This window comes from Carassius carassius, chromosome 50, assembly GCF_963082965.1.
Source record: "Carassius carassius chromosome 50, fCarCar2.1, whole genome shotgun sequence".
Taxonomy (NCBI): Eukaryota; Metazoa; Chordata; class Actinopteri; order Cypriniformes; family Cyprinidae; genus Carassius; species Carassius carassius.
In genome coordinates this window covers 8,869,368-8,894,021 of record NC_081804.1, presented here as the reverse complement: position 1 = coordinate 8,894,021, position 24,654 = coordinate 8,869,368, and the positions used below count along the sequence as shown (strand labels likewise).

General features: G+C 35.7%; 1 protein-coding gene across 1 annotated transcript in view; it reads right to left on the bottom strand.

Annotated features, from left to right (window-relative positions):
• Window positions 1-24,654, bottom strand: part of LOC132133631 (polypeptide N-acetylgalactosaminyltransferase 18-like) — a 48,903-nt gene that overhangs the window by 19,631 nt on the left and 4,618 nt on the right. The window contains exons 2-4 of the mRNA XM_059546517.1: window positions 4,844-5,036; window positions 2,700-2,866; window positions 600-783 (exon numbers count right to left, since the gene is read on the bottom strand). Coding sequence (XP_059402500.1) covers window positions 600-783; window positions 2,700-2,866; window positions 4,844-5,036 — 544 coding nt within the window. The remainder of the gene's footprint in view (window positions 1-599; window positions 784-2,699; window positions 2,867-4,843; window positions 5,037-24,654) is intronic.

The following is a 24,654-nucleotide window of genomic DNA, read 5'->3' as shown; positions in this document are numbered from 1 at the left end:
GTTACACTGGCTTAACATGTGATTTGTTAGGCAAGCAGGTATTTGAATTTCCTTTGTATTGGGGTCAAAAGAGCAATAAAAGTAAAAGATACAGCAATCAATACAAACAATGAGCAAAAACACTATTACACAGAAGGCCTGTTTGCAGCAAATCTGAATTCTCAACATGTAAAAGGCAGCACAACTAGACTTTGAATGAAATGATGCATGTCTATGAGCTTCTCTGCCGTAATAGTTGTTTTCTTTGGAGGTTAGATCGATTTTCTATTTGTTTGAAAGACAAACGGAGAATGGCATTTTCAGAAAACTCTGCAAATAGTTGTGTTGAAAAACTTAATGAATATTTTGCATTCCCATGCTGTTAAGTCAAATAGACAACAGGACATACAAACGAGATTTCTTCAGAACCTTGGGTTTCATTCATGAAACACATGTGAATCTACACACACACACACACACACACACACACACACACACACACACACACTTTATGTATATATTTATGTTTATAAATAGTTTTTTATATATTATAAACTCTAAATCATATATATAAGTCCAGTACTGACAGCAAAATGACTTAAAAATCAAGTGTCACTGACCATCCAGCGCTGAACTCCACATGGGCATCAAACAGGGCCACGACAGGAGCGGTCGCAGCTCTCCAGCCGCTGACCCGAGAGCGGATCAAACCCTCCTGTCTGTCATGCCGAACCACTTTAATGAAGTCGGGACGCTGCTGGTTGGTCTCATCCACAAATCTCTGCAGGTTTTCCGACAGTTCAGCTTTGCGTGAAGTGAAGGAAAGAGGGAAAAATAGTTGAAAAATAGTCTCTTCATGCAATCAGAAAATTAATACCTAATACCTGCTTTTTACTAAAATCACTCTTGTGGCCTCTCGCCAGAAATTCACATTCAAATTTATTTCTAAAGCACTGAATAAAACAACAACCATAGTTTGACCATACAAACAGTAACAAAAATGAAGCGGGGAGACCCTACTGACACATGTACCTGACTTTGATTACATTCTAATCCTAATTCGTTTATATAGTCTCCCCCTTCGACCTCTCAGGGAATTACAGACATGAACTGAAATGCTGCGAACATCAGACACTAATATTTGCCAGCGGTCTGTGATATTTGGAGTCTCTACCGCTGTCTGCTGGTGATTACTCCCCTCCCATCTGTCTCCTGTGCTGTTTGTTTTTATTAGAGAGAGACCCATCATCCTGTCTCACCATGGCAACCAGATGGTGTGACGTGGGGCCACTGTCAATCTGTGGGAGAATGAAACCTCTGCACCTCACGTTAACCACTCTGCCCCCTTACCATATCCCACACACACCGAGTAAAAGGTCACTGTAGCATAACCACTGAGAAGTCATTATTCTGGAAAAGCAAATACGCTAGAGGTGACTGGGGGTAAATAAAAGCTTTTGCTTTCTGAATGGCCGGAGATGAACCCACCTCAGTAGTGTACTTCACAGCACAGACACAGAGCCAGTAATAATCTTCTGAAAATAGCCATTCTTAAGCAAACAGTTAACACAGGGGTTTACAATCATTTTGATGTCTAGGACCAACTAATTTGTTTATCCCCTAGCAGGGACACAATTTAAAGGCAGTTATATATTAGATTTCAGTGTATACATCCCTATTTATAGTGTGTGGAAAATAATTTAGTTGTTTTTGTGTTTTTATAAAACTGAATCAATTAAATTACCAATCTTTAAAATATTTATTTGTTTTTAGTTGAACGTGTATCTTACCTTTGTATGATAATATATTAGTAAAATATTAAGCAAAACATTACTATACATTATTTGTAGATTTTAAATATTTATTTTTAAATTATTATTTGTATTATATTGACAGTGAATTTTATATATTTTATATTATATAGTCATATTAAACAATATCTGTAAAATCATAATTATTAACAAGCATTATTTATTATTGACTGATAGTATATCTTAAATATTTGATATTATTATATAATGAAATATGACATTATTAACAACTATTATGTTTTATAAATATTTTTTTTGCATTCATGTTTTATTTTTACCTTTCTAACATTAACAGTGTATCTTAATATATTTAATATTATTATATAATATTTAAATATTAGCAAAATATAAATATTAATGATTATAATTAATAATATCTTCAAAACCTCATTTAAAACATTTTATTTATTATTTTGACCTTAAGATTTTTTTTACTTAATTATATATTATATATAAATTATATTTAATATAATTAATTATTATTTTATTATCATTACATCTTTAAAATATTATCAAAATTTTTGTATATCTTTAAAATATATATATTCATATATTTTTTACCTTTTCTTGAAAATGTACTGTAATTCAATTCAGTTGTCTCTGTGATGCAATGAATTCGCTTGATTAAACTGACTCCTTCTAAACTAGAATGTTTGTGAGAGAAGTGACTAGCTTCTGATGCCAAAGCATAAAACATTTAGTTGTGCATACAGAATACATGTACATCTGCTGCCCAAAATCCCCTAGTGTTATCATGTTACAGACCTCAAATATTCTTTCCACATCAGACCACATACATATGCATTATTCATCTGAATCTGTCATACAAGAATCAATCCCCTCTGAAGGGGTCCCGGTATGCCCCCAGCAAATCAAGCAAGCAGCGCTGGGGCAAAATCAAGCCCTCACCATTGTTGCTGTTGTCATCCACAAGGATAATCTCCTTGAGCAGGTGGGAGGGCGTCCAATGGATCACTGAATGAATGGAACGCAGGATGACCGACAGCGCCTCATCCACAAAGATGAAGATGATGCTGACTTGTGGTAGACTGGAGGGGTACGAGATGTTTCTGCACCTGCAGACGGTAAAAAACAACAGAACATAAATACAGACTTGAAAGAGAAGCCTTTCTAAGATTAAATATCTCAAATTTTTTCTTTTCTTAAGTTTTGCCTTTAATCTCATTAGTAGTATTTTTGACTGGAATTTAGTTTCAGTTTGAAGAGTCTAAAAGGAGGTGTTTATGTGTTTTATATTTCATAAACATGAAAGTGGGAGACTGTTTTGATTTCACATAACAATTACACATCTGGAGGCGTTTAATTCTAGTTTGACACTTTGAAAGATGATGTCTGTGCCAACTTTATTATTGCTCTGTCTCGTATAAATCCATATCCATATTTCTATTGTAATGTACATTTTGTGTTGTTATATTAAATAAAAAGTTGAATTATGAATTATAATTCCATTTTCTCCCACAACTGCATGATAGAAAATATATAAAATACAATTATAAACTATTTTATTGTTTGAATTTAATTATGCCCAGGAAAGTATTTAATAACAAAAAAGAGACTGAAAATTTATGAGGAAGGATCTTATCTTCTTCCAAGTGATTCCATTTGTTCTCGATGACCATGAATATAAAGGAAAGTCGATGTTTCTACAAGAACAAAGGCTGTGTATGCAAGGGCTGGATTTGGTTTGAACATTGGGGGGGTTGAACGTTGTATGCTGCCCGTTATTTTTTTTCAAAAATTTTTTTTTTTATGTGTATTGTTATTGGATAATTTATTTCTTCCTATCTATCTATCTATCTATCTATCTATCTATCTATCTATCTATCTATCTATCTATCAACATGCTTTAACTGATTACAAATTCAACATATACAAATATGAAAGAGACAACATTTAGACATTTATTTTAAGATTTTTACGTTCCACCTTAATGCATTTTTATTTTTTTTCTAAAGGGAAACACATCTTTAAAACATTAAAGGCATTAATGTATAGCCTAACTTTACAAAACTGCTGTTTTTCTATACTGTTTCCTATTTTATTTTATTTTATTGATTGAATGGTATCTTCTTTACCTGATCACCTGCTCCTCCTCTCCCTCTGCTGACTTTTCTACCCTGCAGCTATATTTACCTCGAATCTGTTATAAAACATGTTAAGAGATTATACACCTCATAACGTTATGAAATTTGTGTATAATCATCATTCATAAAATTCTAACATAGTAGAGATTATCAAAAGAAAGAAATTAAGTATTGAAACCGCCAGTAGGCGGCAGTGTTTCACTGTTTTAATGAGTTAGCCACTTAAATCGTTAATTCATCCAATTCGTTCAAAAGTCAGATTAATTTAGTAAGAAAACAAACACCGATGTGGATACTTTTGTCGTTGATAATTACAGACACTATTGAAAAATATACTAGCAAAACAGACAGCTGCTTTGGTAACTTGTTATACTGATAGTACATAGTACTAAATACAAACATTGCAATGGATTAGCTAGCTAAAATATATGTGGTGTGTACTAACTATTACACAATATTCTCATACCTCATTCTCAGTACATGCTTTGTTTTTTTTTTATTTTTTTTGCATCCCTCTCTGACCAGCAGTTAAATATAGTCCGCTGTGCAGCGCTTCTCTACATTGTTGGCGTTAACATTAACTGTGTGCTCTCCCATTCAAACGCCACTACCTTGTTTTGGTCAAAGTGCGACTCATTGGTTGGGCGTTACCAATCGGTTCAAAGGAGGGGGAGTATTTTTTGTCTGATTTATTATGACATACTCATATTTGCTTAGGAACAAAATTATTTTTACACAATAAATGAATTCTATTTTTTCATATTATATTTTTCATTTGATCTACTGTGATTTTCATGTTGAAATATTGGGGGGGTTGTAACTGATGGATTTGAATATTGGGGGGGTTACCTCCCCCCCATCCCCCCCATAAACTACGCCCCTGTGTGTATGCATTTGCTAATAGGAGGGAGAGAGGAGAAGGTGGAGAGCAGTGAGTGATTGTTTTACCCGTCGGGCCTGAGGTCAGGGATGGCTCTGTCAAGAGAGAGTCTGTCGCTGAGGTAGCTGTTGTAACCGTAGTAGTGGAACTTCTTCAGGGCCACCTTGCGGCTCTCTGGGCCGAGGTCATGACCCCAGTGTGCAAAAAGCGTGTCTGAGAGGGACTGGTCAGCTGTGTCGTCCCAATCTTTCAATGGTTTCTCTGAAAGTTCAGATGAAAAGAACAGTGTTAGCAGTGTTAGTGTTGGCTCAAGGACTTCTGGGTAAGCATGGCCATTTTCACTCATGTTGAGTTAGTGAAAACAAATAATGTAGAAAATTATTAGAATTTATAAACAATATTATAATAACAGTAATAAATACTAATAATATTTATCACTGTTATTATTGCTTCTAATATGATTGTTATTTAACAAAACAATAATAATTATATTATTATATTATTATTATTATTATTACTATTGTTGTTTTTGTTAAATAACAATAACAATATTAGAAGCAATAATAAAAACAGTAGTAATTATTATTATTATTACTCATAAACATTTAAATTAGTATTGTTATATGTATTATTATTATTATTATTATTATCATTCAACAACTATGTTTAATAGTTTAATTAATATATTATTAATAATTTTTTCATTATTATTATTTATAAAGTATTATTGTTAATAATTAATAAAAAATATTTAATAACAGCCATTTTAAAAATATAAACAATACATTTTAAAATTATAATTGTTATTATTTAAATAGTTTAAATAACAAAAAATTGTAGTATTAATAATAACAATAAACATTTATAACTACTATTTTAAATATTATGAAATACCAACAATAAAAACAGTAGTAATAATAATAATACATATGATAAATATATGCAATATGTAAATAAAAAAACAAATATTATTTACTAAATACTATGACTAACATAATACAATTTTGCTCAATTTTCCCTTACACTAATATGAGGTACAACACAATGAAAAATGTTTAATTTTTAATATGATATAGTAACATCATGGGTTTGACCATATATAAAGGTAATTCAATATTTTAGGGACATGTACCATGGCCATACCACATATTTTAAAGTACTTGGGTGTACTGTATATGTACCGCAGAATATGAATATGGCATTGTTCAATACTATGGTATTATGGTATAGCGCCATAGTACTTTCGCAATGGCATTCATCAAGTCAGCGATACATTCAAGTCCTAAGTATAGCTAATCTTTTTCGCCTAAACTCTCCATCAAGCTTCCTAGGCAGCAAATATCTACCTTTCACTCCATCAAATTCAAATACTAAGAAATTATGACAGGTTGCAGAACTATGAATGCTGAATACACAGGCATAACAGAGGGAAAGTGCCCTGGCAGTGCTCAAAGAATGATGAAAGGCTAATGCACGCAATTAAGCAGTGCTAATTAACAGCAGAGGTTATTTAATTACAGCCACTGCAAAGAGCTGGCCCGCGGAGAATAATTCATCTTTGCCACTGTAGACACTGACAATTTGAAACCAATTTCAGACCAGGTGACACTGCTTTTATGACTATAAATACCTTTTAAAGGGCTGTCATGCAAACATACAAAAAAAAGAAGCCAGTTTTTGATGCTATTCTTTAAAATGTTATTTGTAGCTTACTTAGATTTTTCAGTTATTCCCAAACTACATCAGCAATCTAAAATTAGGATTTTGGAATTGTTGCTCAAATTAGCTAAACCAAAGATTAGTCAGGAGGCTTGAAAAATCACATTCACAGTAAAACAGAGCTTAGCCTCATTCCAGCTCTATTCAGCAGAGTAGGCTACATTCAAACTGAGTCATTCAGAAAACAGGCCAGAATGTTTTACTGGCTAGAAATCAAACGGCAAGAAAAATAACAGTACTTAGGGTCCAAAACCCCTCCATTTTGGTGTTTAGAAGTTCAATTCACCATTTAATTCAGGTAGTCTCAATATGACTACACTTACATGCAAATAGATACTCTAAATCGGTGTCCTCTATGCTGTTGTGCTCCAAATGGCTTCAGATTCAGATGATAATCTAAGCTGTTTCACTGACACTGTTGTTTTGTATCGAGATAAGAAAAGAGGAGAGATAACTGCAGAAACTGACAGAGCAGTGTAAGTAGTTTGAAAGATGGATCTTCCCGTCATATGCTATGAACACAAAGAAGAAAATGTATGATTTGTTATAGCACCTACTGTGTGTAGCTACTGCTTTCCAGAAGAGAATGACAGGCTGGAAATGAATGTGCCTCTCGGTATGAGTAGAACTCAGCATTTACACTGATAATAATTAAACTGCATACAGAAGTGCTAAGCAACAGCCTAAACATTTCAAAGTAACAGACTGAACATGCTAAAATGAACTTTCATTCATTTTCATTAATTAACTTTAATTTTCTTTAAATTGTCACACTCGCTGACATTTTGTTTCCATTTATGTGCGGAATAAAAAAATAAGCTAAATAATATCTTTACATGTTATTTTTGGCTGCCTATGTTGGTCCACTCTTTTTGATCTCTGACAGCTTTTTGTCTTTGGTCAAATAAAGTTTATAATAATAATAACACTTTATAGGTTCCAATGCACAATCATTATTGTCCCTAATTGTACATTATATCATAATAGCCCAAACCCAACTAATAAAAGCCCCTTTACTTGCCTTTAACATGAACACCATTATCATTATTTTTGAATAAATAAATACTTTTCCATCATCAGGCAATTTGCACCCTTTAGACTTAAATAAATATTTTTAAATAAATATATATTTTTCATCATCATGCACTTTGCACCTATCAATAAAATATTAATAAAAATATCTAAAATAAATATATAATACATAAAATAATGATATAATATATAAAGAATAATTCTGCAAAATAGCGACTTTTAAGGGATTCACAAATTTGCACCACTTCCAACCTTTTTTTTTCAATGCAATAACCATTTTGAAAATACTTCCTAAATATGATAAAAGTCTCCTAAAAGCATTAGGCAAAGCAACATAAAAATAATGATTAATAAAAATATAAATTCTTTAGAAAAAGAAAAAGAACAGCAAGGGCTTTAATTACCAAATAGACCAAATTATAAGACCACATAAAATAATTATAGAATACATTACAACAATTCTGAACAACAGCACATTTAAAAGACATTCACAGCTTTGCAATAAAACCTCCTGCAGTGACAAAACCACAATTATCTTGCAAATGTTTTTTAATGCAATTACCATTTCCAAACTACTTTGTAAATCTGTGTGGAAGCAGTATGAAAAAAGATCAATACAAATATTTCTTCCTGCTAAAGAGCTAAAATGGCCTTTACTCACCAAATAGAACTAATTATAATGAACTCCACAAAAAAGTACAACCTTACGTCACAAGGTTGTTCAAAATCAATGAATAAAATCCTGTGCTCAGTACAGCTGAAGTATATAGCCTACTTACAGCCATGACTGAGTCCTCACTTCGAAGTAAACAACTTTTTAAATCCCTGTAATTTAAGCTCTAAGTACTGAAGTTATCAACCTCCAAAAATAACCATTCAAAGCTTTAGATTTAATATTTAAAAATGTATTCATAATATATCTTTACCACCAAAACCTGTGTGGCTTTCATTCTTCTGTGGATTCTTAAAGAATACCCTGGCCAGTCTTTAATATAATGAAAAAGAATGAGGACAGAGGCGGTCAAGCTCTGAAATGACCAAAAAGCTCCATTAAAGCATCATAGTGGTTCATAAGACTTGTGCACCATATTCCGAGTCTTTCGAAGTCATATGATAGCTTTGAGAGAATACATTATTTAATATTTTTCCTTTAGTACTCCACAGAAGAAAAAAAAGTCACACAGGTTTGGAACAACATGGGAGAACTATACCTTCAAAACACTGTGAAAAGAAAAGATTCATGTTATGAGACAAACATATGGATCCAATCCGAAACAAAGTTGTTTTCCTTTTTTAAAATGCAAAAGCCTCAGGAGGATTGCATCATGGCTAGCAATTTTGACCTCGCCTGTGGCATGGCGTCTGCCAGTCAGTGCCAGATCTATAGAGCAAATGTAAAACCAGACACCTAGCATGTAACTAAACTACTAATTTCAGAAAAGCACATGCAAACAGCCTGCAAATGCAAAAACATCATGCCGTTCTGACATTTTGGAGAAGCTCTTTGCCACAAATATGGGTTAATGTGAGTGTGCATGTCACATGCAGTTTGTGTGTGCATGTGTATTTGTCTCTGACTCACAGGCCCGAGACGACGTTGAAAGCCAAAATATGAGAGCACTCTGATGGCCCTAATAAGTTAACATAGCTGAAATAATGTTTTGCTGTCAAATGTATTCAGACCGATGAGACAACGCAGACAGACAACACAGCTCTGCTTCCTGAAGACATACTTTCCATTTTAAAATCAAGAAGCCTCAGACATATTTTATAGACAAATCAATGGAAAAACAATACATGGGTGTTTCTTATATCCCAGGGCTTGGTTTTTATTTAGACTTTAACTTGAAAATCACATTAAAACTGTCTTAGAAACTTTATTCAATGACTTCATTATTTACTCTTTATTTTAATATGTCTTAAGTATTTATTGTTTTAATCTTGTAAAATTTTTCTGCCACATAATATAAATTAAACTAATGTTGTAAAAGAAACTTGCTGTATTGATATAATATGCAATAACAGGTGTGCACTTAGAGTCATTTTACCCAAATCATCCAGTCATAATTGACTTAATGTATTGGAACTCAACTTAAATAAGAAATGTTTCTTGAGTACCAAATCATATTGAATGATTTCAGAATTTCAGCTTTTTCATCACAGGAATAAATTTAATTCTAAAATATATTAAAATAAAAAATATATATATTTTAAATTGTAATATTTCACAATATTTCTGTTTTTAACACATATTTTGAGTAGAAGAGACTTTCAAAAGCATTAGAAAATCTTTCTGACTTCAAACTTCTGAACAGTAACATAAGAGGACTAGAGAGAGACAAAAAGAAGAAAAACAGAAGAGAAAAAGGAGGTTTGGCCTTTCAAATCCAAATATTCATATCGGTCTTCCAAGAACATTAATGTCAGACCATAACAGCCAAACAACATTTTATTTTTTTATTTTTCTAAGTATAAGACATGAATCCCTTGAAAGTATGAAGGCTACAGGGCAAATGTCCCAGCCACCATCATTAAACAATATTGTGACCTTAGGTAGGACAACCCAAGACTATAGAATGGAGAAACAGAAGGTACGTGTCCTGACCGTCTAAACACTCCATCTGCACACATTTCCTTTCCCCTCCATCACACTCTGGGCAGCTTATGGAAAAGGACAGCTTGCTGGCAAAGTCAGGAAATATATTTTATTCAGTTTCTCTGAGAGTGTTTTGCAGCCCTCCAGGGATGGTGACACAGAGAGCAAGTGAGGCTGGATTCGATGACCTGGCTCAGCCTGAAGTCCTGAGGAGAGTGAGGAATAACGTGATCCGCCGTTAAGGCCGGCCATCTGTCTGACCACAAGAGAGGCAGGAAATGGACCACCGTTGAGCACATCGATCAGAGGAGACGGATGTAGAATAAGACATTTAGGAAGTTTAGGATTCATTTATTGGGTTTCAATAGCTAACAATTGCACATGTGGGGATGGGAACGGTAAAGAGTTTAAAAATTCCAGTTCCATATTGGTTCCATTCAATTTTCTTTTAGTACTTTTAAGAAACAAACATTTGAAGGGAAAAAAAAGCATTTTCTTTGATAAATGAAATAATTTTCATTCAAATGTGGCATAAATGCAATTAAATGCCTGAATAATAAATAATAAGAAACAAACAAAAAACTACTATAACTATAACTGCTATAAAATACTGACAAAACATCAACACAATGTCATTCACAAAAAAAATAAAATAAATAAATAGACTCATAAGAGTTATTTGTTCGGGAGTCGGACAAACGCTGTACAGTATGTTTCTGATTCACTAAAAAAGAACTAGCTCACAATAGTCATTAATGATCAATCATCAATGTTCAGGAGTCAGACTTCACAGTTTGTGCTGTATGTTTTTGATTCACTTAAAAGAACTGGCTCGTTAGGAGTCATTTGTTTGGGTATCGGAATAGAGCCGGAAACCCAGTCAGGCTCATTAGTATTTTAGTAATATATTGGCTACGTTCACACTGCAGGGCTTAATGCTCAATTCCGATTTTTTGAAAAAAATTGATTTTTTTGCAAGGCCATTCACATTTCCAATTAAATGCGACCTTTTGTGATCTCCTGTGTGAACGTGAAATGACCCAGAAGTGACCCGCATGAGCAGAAGAGTACTCAACGCTCAACGACGTCACTCGTTGTTTCCGGAAGTAGCTAACGTTAAACATGAATGTCAACAACAGTGTAGTCAACAGCGGAGCTCTTTTTGCAATATTAAAGTTATTTTCCCAACGGAGCCAGCACAATTACAATCTTCTCGTTTTAAGAAGAAAATTAAAAAGAAGGAGGAGAGCAAGGTTTTTGACAATGGCGTTTTGTGGAGCAGTGTTAGCAACGTCGGTACAGAGAAACGTGTGGGTGCGGAGTCGCAGCCAGGAGTGGTGGGATACTGATGTGAGTGGCTTCACTAATACAGAATTCATCAGTTTATCTTCTCGTTCCCGCCTACTTCAACGCAGACGTATGACGTTTGTAGCGTATCAATGACGTACGGGTCGGATACATGTGGCCTGGCCGTTCAGACGGAGGTCGCATTTCAAAAGATCGGATACGTATCGGATTCAGGACCACATACCCAAGTGGCCTGGGTCACATTTGAAAAGATCGGATCTGTGTCGTTCAGACTGTCATGAAAAGATCAGATACAGGTCGCATAGGGGAAAAAAAATCGGAATTGGGTCGTTTCAGCCTGCAGTGTGAACGTAGCCTTTGACTCTGTCAAATTTTTTTAGCACAAAATTCCATCTGCATCAGCACAAGCAAGCATGTTGAAGACCTAGATTTCAGACAATGTCTTCTACACATATAATGGACAGAAGATTGAAATTAACATACATTACACCAATGAGGCACTGAAAATAACTGACAACAAATGTACCGACATCCTGCTCCTTTAATTAATTGAATCCAAATGCCAAATTAATTGAATCCAAATCTCTCTAAACGTCAAGCCTAATCAGATCACATAAAACGGTTGAGAGCACATAGGTGTTATATTCACAACAGTGGAAATGACCAGGCTGCTGAGTGAACCAGTCACTGGTGATGAATGCAATTTTGGCTGCTCTTCTCATTAAGAGCTGTTATGTAAGCATCCGCTTGGTTCAAATGTCCTGCCGGCCCACAAGATTACAGCAGATATTACATCTAAGTCGACAGATCCAATCGCTTTTTTAAGACACATTAAATAGCCCACTGAAGCTATACATGACGGTATAGGTCCTGAATGTCTTGGCAACTCAAAATAATTAATGAATTTTTTATTATCTGCTGTGGGATGTATCACACCCTAGAGCATGCTAAGTACCCTACTTGAAAGGCACGTACCATTACATGGCAACAAAGTCAGTTTCAATTGGCATGTTACTATGAATATCCCATCTCCACCAATCTGAAGTGTTTTAGATGTTAGAAGCGCTTGACGCCTCCAAGTTGCCATTGATGTAACCATAACGCAATGGTTTCTGACTTCACAGAGACATGTTTGAAAAAAACAAAACATGAATATGAATCGTGCATGTACACCAGAGTGAGCCTTATTCAGTGACAAACAGCTAAAATAGAACAAGGCATCATAATCCAAACAGCCCCATTCTATCAGACTGTGATGATTTACAGTCATTGTCTGACAAAACAAGACCACAGATACTATACAGAGACTTAAAATGAGAAATTCTGTCATTGTTTACTCGCCCTCATGTCATTTCAAACCAGTTTGCCTTACTTTCTTCAGTGGAACACCAAACAAGCTCTTCTTGACATATTCATTGCAGTTACTGATGAGCGAATCATGAATGAATCATTTTTTGGATTCAGATCTTCTCAATGAATCAGCCTAAATTAACTGTTCAGATATCAATCACACTGATTCTTGTGTTGAATTTAACCTGACTCAGTGATCCAGTGGCAGCAGTGGTTCAGAATTTTAGTGAATAATGACCTCAATTTCAGTATGTTTCTCAAATAATTTTTATGCTCCTTTTTGGTGTTTGAATGCTTTAGATCTGTTTGATTGTAACTGCATGCAAAATTAATCATCACAGTTTTCAGAATTTCTTTGTTTGATCTCCACAGGACAAAGGAAGTCATAAAGTTTTCGAACAAAATTCTGACAAATTCAACATAGGCACATTTGAAAACATGCCTCTAAAACATTCCTATATACAGGTATAATTCACTGCAATTTACAGCTGAAATGAACATAAGTGGCAATGAAATACCAACCACTTTAGTTTCTTTTCACACAAACTATGATGGCTCTACTGGGGCAGATTATCTATCAATCAAGACTTATTTTTCACATTTTTCACATTTCCATTTTTATATATAAAGTTTTAATTTTGGTGGGTTGCCGGCAAGTGAACGCTGCCAAAGTAAAGCACGTCAGTGAATGAAATGTCACAGTTTTGCGTATTTGCTCTGAAACTTTTGTAAACCTCTGAATAATGTATGCTTTTAGTTTGAATGGAAATCTTACACAGTATTACAGTTAGTTGATCTAAAATAGCGATTGTGCATTAACTGCGGTCAACCATCTTGGTGTCCAAGTGATCGATCTGAACTTATTACAACCACTTATGTGCACTCCTTGATCTGATTGTTCTGCACAAAATTTTTGCCATAATTTTCAACATAATGTAACAACCACAATGTAAATACAGCATTGTGGGCCAAAACATGTTCGTGCATTACAGTATATTACTGCAGAAATTTAACACTGTCTTTTACAAACGCTAGTTCATAGTATCAGGTACATTAGCCTCTCTAACTGGAGTGTGCTAGCGGCCTTTCAAAGTCAAGCTGAAAGCTGCCAAACAGCACACTGCTGGGAATTCATGCTACCCTGCAGAGTATGAAATTGAGGCAGGTCTCACAATTATCAGCTCTTCTGGGTAACTTAAACTGTGAGTCATTTGAGTCACTGACAATACCACTTCATGCTGGTTTGGCACGTTAGCTACAGGCAAACTGCTGCTAGGTTAACACTATGTAAATGTACGTATTTGTAATGTTCTTTCTTCCCCGAGGTTTTTCACTTAAATGGAATACAGCCAATTACGCTTGAAGCAGAAATTACTTTAAAAGTTATTGTTGGTAATAATTTGGTGAGCCTGTTGGTAAATGCAGGCCATGATATGCACCACACAGATAGATGACCATCTATCTAAACATTTCCTCACAAATTCACAGAGCTTGTGAATAAACTTAATAATCTTAACAGGACATTAAGACACTGTAGGGAAGTCTGCTATTCTGAATGGATTCGACACCCTGACACGGACAATTATTCTTTCTCTGGCAAAAAGAAAATAGTGCTTCTTTGGGCGATTTTTTTTATATGTCTTGCTATTAATCCATGACATTGAGCAGTGAATTATTCAAACAAATTTCAGTATTTCCAAAATCAATTTCTCATTAAAGCAGAGTGCTAAAAGGAATGAATGCTATGCAGAATTGTAGTTTTCAAATGCTCAAGGTTATAAGACTAAATGATATAAGACTAAATGTTAATAAGAGAATTTCTTTGTGCATATTCCACAAAACAAATAAGACTAGGATTTTTTGAAACTAAACTAAACTCAAAGAGTCATGAAGTTCATTATAGTAATAATAATTATAATTAATGTTAATAATACTTATTAATAACACTAATAATACTACCACTAATAATAATCTAACTGAAACCTTGAAATAAACAAAACAATCGTGCAGTCCTCTGTCCTTGACACCAGTTTTACAAAAGGCAACAAAATTTATTTTCTTTCTATTAGACTACATGTCACGCTGAAAACATTCTCATACTTGTATTAAAACTGTACAAATTTAAAAGACAACAAAAAAGATGCACAAAGAAACTGAGGACTTTGAGTTGTTTTGAAATCGAGCTGGTTAATGCACAGCCTTTTGTTCGCTTGGACGGCCGTGGGCTGTGCTAGTAATTGCATTAGCAGGGTACCTAGAGGTCAGCAGGATGTTCCATGCCACTGAATGTTTATGTGATTGTGCACACAAGTGCATGAGCAGCCCCGGACGGCCACGCTTTTCATCAGAACACCATTAGCAGCAGGATACATGGCAGTGAATGTCCCTCAGGTGATATAATGCATTATTATGTGTGGGCTCCAAATCTGAAATCTGCATCTGAACTATTAACAGGCTTTACGTAAAGGCAAGAGTGTGTGTGTTTTTTTAGTTTTTTTTTCTAACAAAAAATGGCACTTTTGTTGATTTCCTTGCTAAATGAATTGCTTTGGCCTCATAAATCAAACGTTACAGCTCATTGCCTGTAATTTCTACATGCCAAACACAATCCTGTAGAAAAGATCATCATTATAGCCTCACCCTGCCACTTCTGACAAACAAAAAAAGCACTTAAATCACAGTCAAGATCCTCTAGAAATCACTTTAGTGACCTTCAAATAAGAAAGCAGAAAACACATGGTGCATTCAAAGGCCAACAAATGCTAAAACAAACCACACAAAGAGAAAGATAATACTGTGATATTTAATTTTTCTTAAATAGTCTAAAGGTTTAATATTCTCTTAAAATTATTAGGACTGTAAATTGGTTAAAATGTTTAATTAAATACATAATATGCATAATCGAAAAATTCATTTTTACAGTATACATTTACAGTATATACATAGATAGATTTTTGTCCAGTACTGTGTCCTATGATTACTTGGAATTGGGGAGCGACTTGATTTTATTTATTTTTTTAAGTGAGACTGAAATAAGACATCAATTACATGCTCTCCCTCCGTCATGTCAGTTCATTAACAGGTGGCCTAATGCACAGAGTGAGCAGCCCAGCATATTACACTCTAAAAAAATCTAAACTCCACCATCTGTGATTCTGCTGAGCTACTTATTTATTTAAATAAAAACGTGTTATATAAATGCCAGATCAGAGAGCAAAATTCGACAGAAAAATAATTCGGGGCCATGTTTACAAACAGTCTACCAAATACTGGCTTATAATAAATTGTCCAGTCAAAATATGACACATACAACTGATCAGAACTCAAATACATTTCATTTACAGCACTTTCATTGTGGCTTATTTTGTCCCCACCACTTTATGAAATAGCTTGCTAGCTAAATTGTCCGTTTTCCTATATTATATGTACATATAATATAGGAAAATGGCCAATTTTATATATGTCACATATATTAAAAACCTATATCAAAACCTATATTAAAACATATATGTTTATATAGGTTATTTCCATGTGGGTGGACTTTTCTTTACTGGAGTGCCGAACCTCAGATTTCTTGCAAACATCGACATCGCTGTAATCAAATGTGTTCTTAAGTGCTGCTTTTACATTGCGGTCAGTTTTTGTTGTGTTTATTTAGTTATTGCTTCTAACATCTTATTATTGCGCAGTATATATTTACATATTCATCTAAATGCAGCTCAGCAGGTTCTCAGGTTAACTCATAGACAGTAAAAGAAATGGACACAGCGACCCCATTGGATTCAATGGAGACAAGTGAAGTCAATTGGAAGCACGCACTTCCTGGGGGTCGGGCGTACTGCGCAGACTCAAACTGAGCTTGATGACGTAGATGTCACGTGAGCAACCTGTCTTGTGTAAGTCTTCTAATAGCTGTGCCAAAGGAAATCTGAATCACCCACCGAATCTTGCAGACGTTGTTGAATAATTTTATCCCGTTGCTTTTATGGACTCTCTATGGGCTTCTCCCTTGACCTCATGCCTCCACATCCCCCCGATTGCCTCATAGACAGTAAAAGATTGCCTGCGAGCTTCTCCTCCTGTCTGTACGGTAATTTCTCTACTGTGCGACAGAGAGTCGCAGGTTATGACGCAATCGTTAGCCTATTTTTACAAAAACTGCTTCTTCAGGGCCACAACGTAAGATACAAGGTAATGGAGCATTTTATACATTTTCGTGTTTCTTTAGAAATAATTAATGGACAAATGGAGTCTTTAAACGCCTCAGATGTAAAGTTATTCGCTGTCAAAGTGACGCCAAAATGAATGGGAGTCAATGGAATGCTAACAGCAGGTGAGGGTCTGCTAGCCAATGGCGGCGCCCAGGGCTGCTTCAAAAAAATATGAAACCCTGCCCCCTTGGAGTTAACTGAAGCTCTGTCTTCTTCTTTTGAACTGAATCAGGAGAGCTGTAATACAGTCTTGCACTACAGCGCCACACTGGTCAAACTGCATTACTGCGGGCTCTCACATTAGGTAGATACGAGATCAAATCACTACTTAAAAACATTTGCCAACAATTTGTTTTATCGTCGATGTTGTCGATAATGTTGACTAATTGTTTCAGCCCTAGTATATATATACTAAAGTCAATATGTTACAGAGAGTCACTTTCACATCTCCAAACTAGGGATGCACGATCATGATTTTTCATGGCCGATTCCGATACCGATTTTTTTACAAGCAAACTGGCCGATTCCGATACCGATTTTCGATTTTTTTGGGGATCTTTAAGCAACAAACAAGAAAGAAGTAAAGTGTGCATAAACAAGATGTTTATTTGGTATTTAATAGGCCAAACTGGCTTTTGGCTATTGAAAACAATAACCGTAACCACCTGAAATTAATGGCAATAACTACAAAGTAAGTAGACTACATTCAATACAAACATAGATGGTACAGACATCAGCATTTAGCTTTTGTTTTTGAATTGGGTTGAAACTACAGAGAACTGGCCTTAAATGAAAAGATTAACTGTAACCATGTGAAATTAAAGGCAATAACTGCATAGTTCTACAATCCAAACAACACAATCAACACACATTCAGCATCAGCATTCAGTATTTGTTTTAGTTTTTAAATTTGGTTTTAAATTTAAAACAAGGTCTTTACCAGTGGGACTAAATAAAAGTATGCTGTATAAATATTATTCCAAAATGTTAAAATCAAATAATGTTGGTGCGAATAAAACAAAGATGCAAAGTGTTTCATTCCTCCAATTAAAAAAAAAAAAATGTAAGGTAATGATTCACATCTATATTTTTCTTACTTGAGCCAATGAAAAATAAATAACTATTGTCTCAAGTTAAAAAATATAAATGTGAATCATTACCCTAAATTTTTTTAATTGGATGAATTAAATACTTTTTTCAGTGTGCTACAGCAGGTGATTTTAAAATCAAATTCAGTCGATATAATTTTAAGGTAAAATAAAAATAATCATCCTATACAGAACTGACGTTTACTTCTGATTTGCATTCAGAAATGCAAGCTGCCTTACTTTCGAGGGGCTGATGATCATTAAAATGATTCCAAATGCTGCTGTGCTTCCGATTCATTTTCCTGCTTTTGTTTTGTTTTCAAAAGCTGTGGTGTTTTTCCTCTCCTCTCCTCCGAGTTTGACACTGTGTGTGTGGTGTGTGTGTGTGTGATGGCTCGGCCCCTCCCTCATGCCGTATAATTGGTTGACACCTCATGTATAATTGACAGGAACAGAATGTGAGGCTGATCAGACAGTAGAAATAATATAATAATATTTTTTTTGTTCTTTGAATTATTCAATAATTAAAAAAAAAATTGCATGCATTATTTCATTTTCACATAATGATTTAATTTCTATAGGCTATTTTTTAAAAAAAATAGAGTCAGCTCTTCAGATATGCGAGCCAGCTCCCGTCGTTCACCTACAAGAGCCGGCTCTTAAGCCGCCCTTACACTGTCTCCGACGAACGACAAGCGACAGACCGGAAGTCATTAATTTCCAATGGAAAGTAGTGCGGGAGCTGCGTGGAGTTCCGATCACATGCGTATGCGGAAATTTCGGACCCGATTTGAGCCTCGGATACGTTCAAATATTTGAACTTCTGCGACTAGACTGTATGCGAACGCCCGACCGGATGTAATGTATTCTAATCAAAACAATCGGTGCGAGGTCAGAATTACCAATATTTTGTTAACTTTAACATTATTCTTTAAACACGATTTCTGTAAAATGGTGGTTTAGAATAATTATGGCAGAAATAATTATTTAATAATTATTAAACCATTATTTACATTGATTAGCCACATAAAACCTACTGTTTTTATTTTGGGGGTCATCTGATTTGTGACGATGCATTCATACATTAATTATATTCATTAAAATTATTAATTTTACCATGGTGAATATGCCAAGGTAACGGTTGCTGCACGACCAGTTTGAAAGTTCTGTGCGACTGCCGCTAGAGGAAGAAATGCGACAATCGTGTCCGAATGTCGTGTGCGGTGGAAAGGGGGCTTTAGAGTCGGCTCATTCGCGAACGACCCATCACTACCTCAGACGTGTAGCTCTGCACTTCCAGTGCTGAACGGCTGCCCGTGTCCTGCGCACAGATTTCGAAATACTTCCACACAAATTACATGATAGCGAATGATTACAATGCAGTCTGTGCACGCGGGCGCACTTCCGGAAAAATCGGCTGAAAAAAGACCAAAAACCGATTTATGGCTGGTCAACCGGTGCATCCCTACTCCCAACCACTCAAAATCATCTATTAACGGTGCAATAAACCGATTACACAATACTAGAATGCAAAACAAAGGCACCCCAAAACAGAAACTCAAAGAGAAATTAATATATGCAGCATATATGTGCATATAAACTGCATATAGGTTTCATATATGCGCATATATCCCTTATATAGGTTCTGTCCATGTGGGATAAGGAGGAACATTTGTTGAGCAAGAGTCATATTTAATACATGAAAATGTATATTTAGATTCATAGACTTGTCCACTAACCTACAAAAAGAATCAAAAAGATGACTTTATCAAGCTGAATAAGTTACAAGTCCTCCAAAATTTAATGCAGGATGATAGTTGAGTTCAAATTAAGTTCATACAGCAGGTAGCTCCCATCTAAAATCTGACACATCTGAAGTGAAATCGCCAAATACAAACACGACCACTATTTTTGTGTTTGCAAATGAAACGACACATCAACTTTTCCCGAATGCATCAAGACAGTCATGCATGCATTGTTGCAAACACAATGGCTCTCTAGCTTTAGCAGCATGATAACAAGAGACTGTTCCACTGATCTGTTTTCTGCTTCTGTTCAGGAGGCATTATTGTCCTGATGCACACAATTGTCAGAATGCTGTGTGGCGCATATATGTGATAAGAGATTTAAGATGCAGCTCCCTGCTGTGGGCGATATACTCTTGCACTCTCTAATCAGTGCAAAGGTTAATAAAGTCACAGAGAGACATTTGAATTGAGTCCCTCAGGGGTGCCTGCCGGGCAAGCCTCGGCTCGGTCTCCATGAAGTCCTCACGGGTCAGTGTGAGATGTCCAGCTATGACAGACAGTCGCCACAGTTTGTTTTCTGCTCTGTGACGAACCTGAAGGCTCTTTCATTGTTTTAGTTAAGGTTCATTTGCTAGTATTGCAAATGTTTGCCCTTTTTATTATGTACTTAAATAATATCTCAAAGCATATACCAAAATAATGTTAAAGTTTAAACAATCCAACCAAACATTGTAGCCTTCATATTTCATGGAAAGAAATGGACACAAATTTTATGCCTTTTTTATATTTTATTTATGGCTTTTACAGCATAGGCCAGAGAGAACAGGAGAGCGAGGAACCTCTCGAACCTCACATATGACAGACACTATAGCTATAGCTATTTTAATAAAAAGTTAATGAATATGAACAGAATATACTGAAACACTTTGAGTGTAAAATTTTATTATAATAACAGGTTGCTGGGTACTATCTACATTGCTAATGCTAATGTTGTTATTAAAAATACTTGATTCAAATGGCCAGTCACAGCACTGGTTTTCAAAAATGTTTGCATAATGATACTAAACAGTATATATGACTCTTTTCTTATAATTATCATTTACCTAGAGTGAATTAATTTTATTTGTTTGTGCAAGCAATAGCCAGAGCAGCCTCAATTGAGACTTAACATGCTACAGGTTCTCAGGAATATTCAAGGAATGTCACTCATTGAAGCAAGGACATCTCAACCGCACACAGTATTTTGGTCTCGCTCGGTTAGTCAAGGGCAATTGACTCCGTTTTTAACCTTGGGTCATTGACTCAGTGAGTGTTTCCTGCATCGCTGTTCGGGAGAAGAACCAGGCGACTGTTTACTTGGCACACAACTACGAATATACAGGCCTAAGTGCCATCTAATGTGTTAATGAATCACTCAAGGCGATTCTTTCTAATGAATCAGTTTGAATCAAACAGAAAACATCGGACTGAATTAGACAAGTCACCTCACTATATGTTGGTATCACCATCTGTTGTCAGACTTCAGCAGAATCAATCAAAACAATACAAATCATGCTGTCATTCATCCCAACCTCCTTCCTCTGAATGTGTCTGACTGGACGGAGCAATAAAGCTGAAAACGTTTCAAGCTCTGAGGATTACCGAAGCTCAAGCTTGATTACGGGCTGCTCTCCGGACGACAGACATCAGTGAGACGGGCTGATAAATCAGTGCAGCTGGATGCACCCTAAGTGGAGCCCAATGACAGAGGGGGAGAAAGTGTCTCATATAAAATTAAATATTAAAATATAAAATTTCTCCCAGATTTTAATTTTAACCCTAATCCTGACCCCAAACACCACTTTTGGGCATTTTGCAGGCTCAGCTTCCTGTTGCGCAAACTTCAGCTCCAAATATGTTGTTTGAGAAAATTACTGTAAATATTGCATTCAGTGTTGCTTTAACATGATAGCTAATAAAATATCAAAATGCTATTTATTTCTCCATTAAATGTTTTTACTGTGGATTAATTGTAATTTATTGATCAGTATTGTATATTTAATTGTGCACGTTTATTTTCTTTATTTCTTACATTTAGATTTGCCATCATTTACCACTCTTTTTAAAGCTCATCTTTAAAATACTAATTGATTAACACTTAAATGTAACCTTTAGCAAATCTCTCAAAAATCTTTTTTCTGACTGTACATTATAATGTTGTAATGCTTAAACACACTTGTATGCATTTAAATACAATTATTTTTTTAAATAAAAATTATAATATCAGCATCATCACATTGGATAAAATTGTCTGCTGAATGAATAATGCTAAATGTAATCCACCATAACATGAAAATAACGTTTGACTTAATGTTAAAGTCAAATGCAGTGGATGTAACGACAGAGCTTTTCTTCTGTATTCTGACATATTGTACATCTGAATAACAGATTATGGAAAAAGAAATGTCGGGTGGGACTTGGTTCAATTCAATAGACAAATGGAATGGATGAATTGTTTACAATAAGATCATGGAGGACGCGACAACTTATCAAAAATGTAATAATTTTACCTTTTGAAGAGTTTTGTGTACAGATAACAACATTGTCACGAAACTGCGAAAATGAATAAAAATGTTGTATTATTATGCACTCCAATAATCTTATTTACAACTTTGAAAAATCTATTTTTACAGTGTAGGGTGAGTTTACATTTCAGTTACTGCTTCCCTTGTATAGGGCTTAGCCTTATCAAAAATTATTATTAAAAAAAAAAAAAAAACGTTTCTTCATAGCAAAGACTGCAGTAAATAAACTGCTGGTACTACTTCATTTTCACTGTCTAGACTGAGCATGCCTTGCCACCTCAGAGACAGCTCATTTAATTAGCAAAATCTGATGAGTGTCTAAGCAATTACCCACCTTTAATTAACTACAACACATTTAAAATCCCAATCAAGACATTTTGAGAAAAATCACAGACAATGTGCATTGTGACCTCCATGTTATATATCCGCCTCCCGGTCTATTCCTTCCCTCTGGCGTTTCTCCTTCATTTCCCATCAGCAAGTGAAGCGTGGCGTTAAAACGAGCCCTTGTGTATCCTATCCTATAATTAGAGAACCGTGGACAAAAACACCTTTGATAATGATAGCAATCTTAGGTGGTATTTAACAGAGGCAGTACAAAAGAGCAACACATGCCTGTAGGGTGTGCGCACAAAAACATCCAGCGTTTATTGTCAGGCAGGCGCACCGTAATGAGACAGACAGTCCAAAAATTATCAGGGTAACACTCGGCTCAAAAGTGTGACTCATGAACTTGTGAACAGGGCATGGAAAAGAAAAGATAATAGTACAAAGGCTGGATTTTTATAGCACTCAGGCATCCTGCTGATCTCCAGTGCATAGCTGTGTGAAAATAGGAAGAGAACCTGTGAGTTATTCTCCCTCGGTACAACACTGCTGTTCTCTTTAGATGTACAGAAAGCTCTGCACAGCAATCACCCATAAGCATGTGAATACAAGACTCTACTGTACTCTCTATACACTGAATCCAGTAAGGGGCCGTGCTATCAAAGGCTTCAAAAAGGAGGGAAGCATGTAAAAGCACCTTTTTTCATATATTAAGCATCCACTTAAGGAGAAAATCTGTGTAATGGATTTTAATGTGTTAAAAATGTGTAAAATTGATCTGTACTACATGTAAAAAAAATTAAGAATTAAAAAGCACAACTTGGATCATCTCCTAGCATTCTATTGGTCATCCTCAGAAATAGCCCTGCCTTAGTCTCAAACAATTGGTTGAGTCAATGTTGCTGTTGTCAGGCTGTTTGAGGTATTCAAAAAAAACAGAACAATGTTTTTATAATGCCATAGCAAAAGCCCGTTGAAGGGAAGTCAGTTCATTTTTAAGCATGACCATCTCTTTGAATAAGTATAGCTAATAGAACTAGATGTTTCAATCCCTTTAGTAGGAAACTCTTGATAGTAGCAATCGGTGTGGAGTGGCGAAAAGGAGGGTAAGGTATGTCATTGGGGTCATCAGGTGGGCACCCTGCTTCATCGACGTTTCGTTGATTGAGGCCCACAACGTCTCCAGAAGGCTCAACGGTGTACCCAGCGTCCCAGGTACACCCCCCTCCATGCCATACCCTCCATATTCCTGGTGGGCTCTGCTGGCAGGGGCGCCCTTCTCCCTGAGTCGGGCCTAAGCCTGACCGCATACCATCTGTCTCTACCTTGCTGCCCAGTTGGGGTCCTTACGTTTAATCCAGAGCCAGTTACTGCATTTTTCGGTAGCACTTGACATGGACTTGATGGCCTGTTGGAGAGAGCGACCCTTCACCCCTAATTTTCTCAGCAAACTGGTGGCAGAAGTGGCAACAAATCCCCTGCAGCCCACCTCTACTGGGAAGATGCTGGTCTTCCAGCCATTCTGGGATGCTTCAGCTGCCAGGTCAGAATATTTGTTCTTTTTCCTCTCATAGGCCTCTTCAACCCCCTCTTCCCATGGTACTGTTAATTCCACAACATATGCCAGCTTTGTTGTTGGAGACCACAGGACCATGTCTGGCCGGAGTGTTGTAGCCGCTATTTCTGGGGGAAACACAAGCTTCTTATCAAGGTCCACTTCCAATTTCCAATCCCGCGCTGACTGCAGGATGCTTGCATCCTTAGGTGTTGTTCTATACTCTTGATGCTGGCCAGCTGGTACAAAATTTGTGAAATTGACCTGTCCTGCCGATGTTTGTGGGAGATTGTTTGTGGTGGTTCGCTTCTGATCCAGTATTGATGCCAGCTCTCTGAGTACTTGGTTATGCCGCCAAGTATAGCGCCCTTGGGTGAGACT